Source organism: Fulmarus glacialis, unplaced genomic scaffold (genome assembly GCF_000690835.1).
Source record: "Fulmarus glacialis isolate BGI_N327 unplaced genomic scaffold, ASM69083v1 scaffold32910, whole genome shotgun sequence".
Classification (NCBI taxonomy): Eukaryota; Metazoa; Chordata; class Aves; order Procellariiformes; family Procellariidae; genus Fulmarus; species Fulmarus glacialis.
This window is the reverse complement of record NW_009186437.1, coordinates 810-3839: the sequence shown is the minus strand read 5'-3', so window position 1 is coordinate 3839 and position 3030 is coordinate 810. Positions and strand designations below refer to the sequence as shown.

At 33.6% G+C, this 3030-nt stretch overlaps 1 protein-coding gene across 1 annotated transcript in view; it reads right to left on the bottom strand.

The window, feature by feature from the left end:
- The window catches only part of KIF15 (kinesin family member 15), a gene marked incomplete at its 3' end in the record, with an annotated part of 34922 nt that extends 32443 nt beyond the window's left edge, over positions 1-2479 (bottom strand). Inside the window, 2 exon segments of the mRNA XM_009587824.1 lie at positions 945-1128; positions 2443-2479. Coding sequence (XP_009586119.1) covers positions 945-959 — 15 coding nt within the window.
- Between the last annotated feature and the right edge of the window lie 551 nt (positions 2480-3030).

Here is a 3030-nt window from a genome sequence, read left to right as displayed (position 1 = left end):
AAGAGAAAGCACTTAGCACCATTCACTTAAGTATCTCTTCTATCAGTGTTTTCTATGCCATAACTTTATAATGTATAAAATAGATGCATTTCTTAAAGTTAGACATTATCATGACCCCTGGAGTTCTCACAGCAAAAAAAATACATCCTAAGTCTTTGTGACATAAATCACTCCCTCTGAAAAAATTTTATTCCTTGTTGATAACCAAAAGAAAAATAATAAAACTCAGCATCATAGTAACAGCTTTCAAATATATATTATATTAATTTTGGTCCAGTGTTTTTGATTATATGTGGTTTACACTATCAGTAGGTCAACATTGAGCCTATGACACTCAAATCTAGTTAACTTTCAACATTTGCCACTGCACAATGGCATATTCAACAAATCTGCACAACTGTTAACCTCATCTATTTTCATGTATTTCTCTTAGATGTGCAAGAACAGCCTAGCTACAAATAACAGCCTACAGTGGGTGGGGTTTTTTGGGGGCTTTGTTTTGTTAACCAGAACTTAAAAAGAATTGAAGCCTTAGAGGAATTAAAATTATGTTCAGAATTTCAAACACAATATTATAAAAATTAAATTGAAGGATTTCCTTCCAGTATTACCTGTTGCAGATGGACAACGCATGTGTTTAAAAGGCAAACGTGTAAGAAGGAAATATAACTAATAGAATATAAACTCTTAAGTTCCTAATATACCAATCACATCTTTAATATCAAGCTACTGACCAACTGCTATTTTTATATGTTTGTCTCAACAGGGGGGTGGTATTTTCTGTCTGTGGTGTAACTGTTTCTGTACTGTAACTACATATTACCAATCTGACCACTGCAAAAAATAAGACGTAAGGCATTACATCTTTAGAAAGGTTTAATGTAGCAGTTACCAAAATTTGGGCAAAAACTGCAATAGCATTATGAGATTCTGGAAGTTATTACCTGTGTTGTTTCCATATTTGCAACATAATCAAAAGTGAAGATCTTCGGCTCAGGCTTTGAATGCAGACGGATGGTATTTGATGAAAGAACAGATAAACACAAGCCTTGATCTCCATCAGTTAACACAGTTCCCTCTGAAGGGGGACGTACCCTTACATAAACTTTGATAGCATCACCTTCAACACTAAATGAATATTTATGGATTAGATGACTTGGAAATAGATCTATCATCTGTTTGATAAAATTAAATCACAAAAATCAGATTAAGCATGTGAAGTCATACAAAGGTCTCTCCTGAAAATATACTACTTCTAGCTGTACACATCAATTTATTACAAGTCAAAAATTTATTAAAGGTAACAATGTGGCAGATTCAAAAGCAAAGAATATGAAGTTAGTGGAATTTATTGCTGTTGCATGTAACTTCAGCTCTAGAAGAACACATTTCACAGTGAACTTGAGATATATAAAACCAGTGTTATAATAAAGGTTTTGGTAGTTTTTAAGACTATGGGCTTCAAGCACCCTTCTTACTACTGGAAGCTATAAAAGACTTTACAAATGGGGCAGATTCCAGCAAGAAAGTTACTAGCATTTTTCTTTGCTGCTTGCAAAAAGGGAAAGAACAATCAATTCTTGTTCCATGAGTCCAACAAAGTATAGCAACGCCTACATCTAAAAGCTCCCTAACCTATTTCATCACATTTATCAGTGGATGCACCAGTAAATTTAGCTTGAATAAGTAACTGTGCATGACTATTATAAAAGCTTTGAGGAGTTCTCACATAAATACCAATATAATATTAAAGAATTAAATTCCTACAAGAAGTGGCAGCAAATTTGGATTTACTTTACTTCATTCTTTCACAAAAGGCAGTTATAGCATGAGGGAGTTATAACTGTTATTGATTTTTACTTTTGGTAAACAAGAGAAAGGAACAGAATAGTTTTAAAAGTGGGGGAAGGACTTCATGATTGAAATATGGGGTTGGAGAGTGGCAGAGGAAGGGGCTAAAAAAGAACAGCAAGCAGCTGAGAAAGGGAAGATGTTATACTGGATTTAAGACACACCACACTAACTTGCAGAATATTTTTTCATTAGATAATATTATTCTGAGTTGTGGCAGAGACGGTTTATATTTGGAGGAGAGCTTTTTGGTTTTTGTTTTAGCTTACGACTTCCTCACAGAATTGAATTTCCGCATGGAATATCTCTTCAGAGAAATTCTAGAGTCCAGCTGCAGAGTTAGTGGACAAATGAGAATTTACTGCATGGCAGCATTCCAAGAGGAATCTGATGCCTCAGAACAACACTACTACTAAGACAACATTTTTTTAAAAACATATAAGGACTTTAGGAGAGAAAGGCAACAATCTTGTGCAGGAAAACATTGAAAGAAAAAACTTCAAGTTATTTTACAAAGTTATACTAGGTTTTATTTACATTTTTTATACAATGTGATTATTCATATATGGGAACTGGCCAATACTACTTTACCTCGGTGAGTTCAACAAAGGTAATGCAGAGTCACGTAAATCTCCTATAAAATAAAAGAGGAACACACATACAAAAATTAAACAAGATAAAATTATTACTCAAAAACCCCATTTAAATAGAAAATACTGTAAGCAGTACTGAGGGAGATAAATGGAGAGCCTTATAAATATCCTCTTCATGCATGAATCAGAACTGCACAAAAATATTTAGTAACTATCTTCCTTTGAGAAAAAGTTTGCAGTTTCTTGCAAAGGTAGAGAAAGCTCCAGTCCTGCAATGTAAGCATGCACACACTTGTAAATCTATGTGCAATAAGTAATCTCTTAAATTAATGTATGTAAGATTTTGCAAGTGTTTTGGAGAATTAGGAACATAAATGTTAATAGTATTATATATTCCCATTATATTTTTAAAATTGCTACCTTACTGCTGGACAGGGGGATACAGTTAGAAAGGATGGGACAATACGGACATGGCTGCAAAAACTCAATTTCCTAAACCAGCACAACTGAGTAGCTGTATCACTTTAGCTGTATCACAATCAATATTATGAAGTAATATTGAGCACTCTGTAATACATAAAGCTCT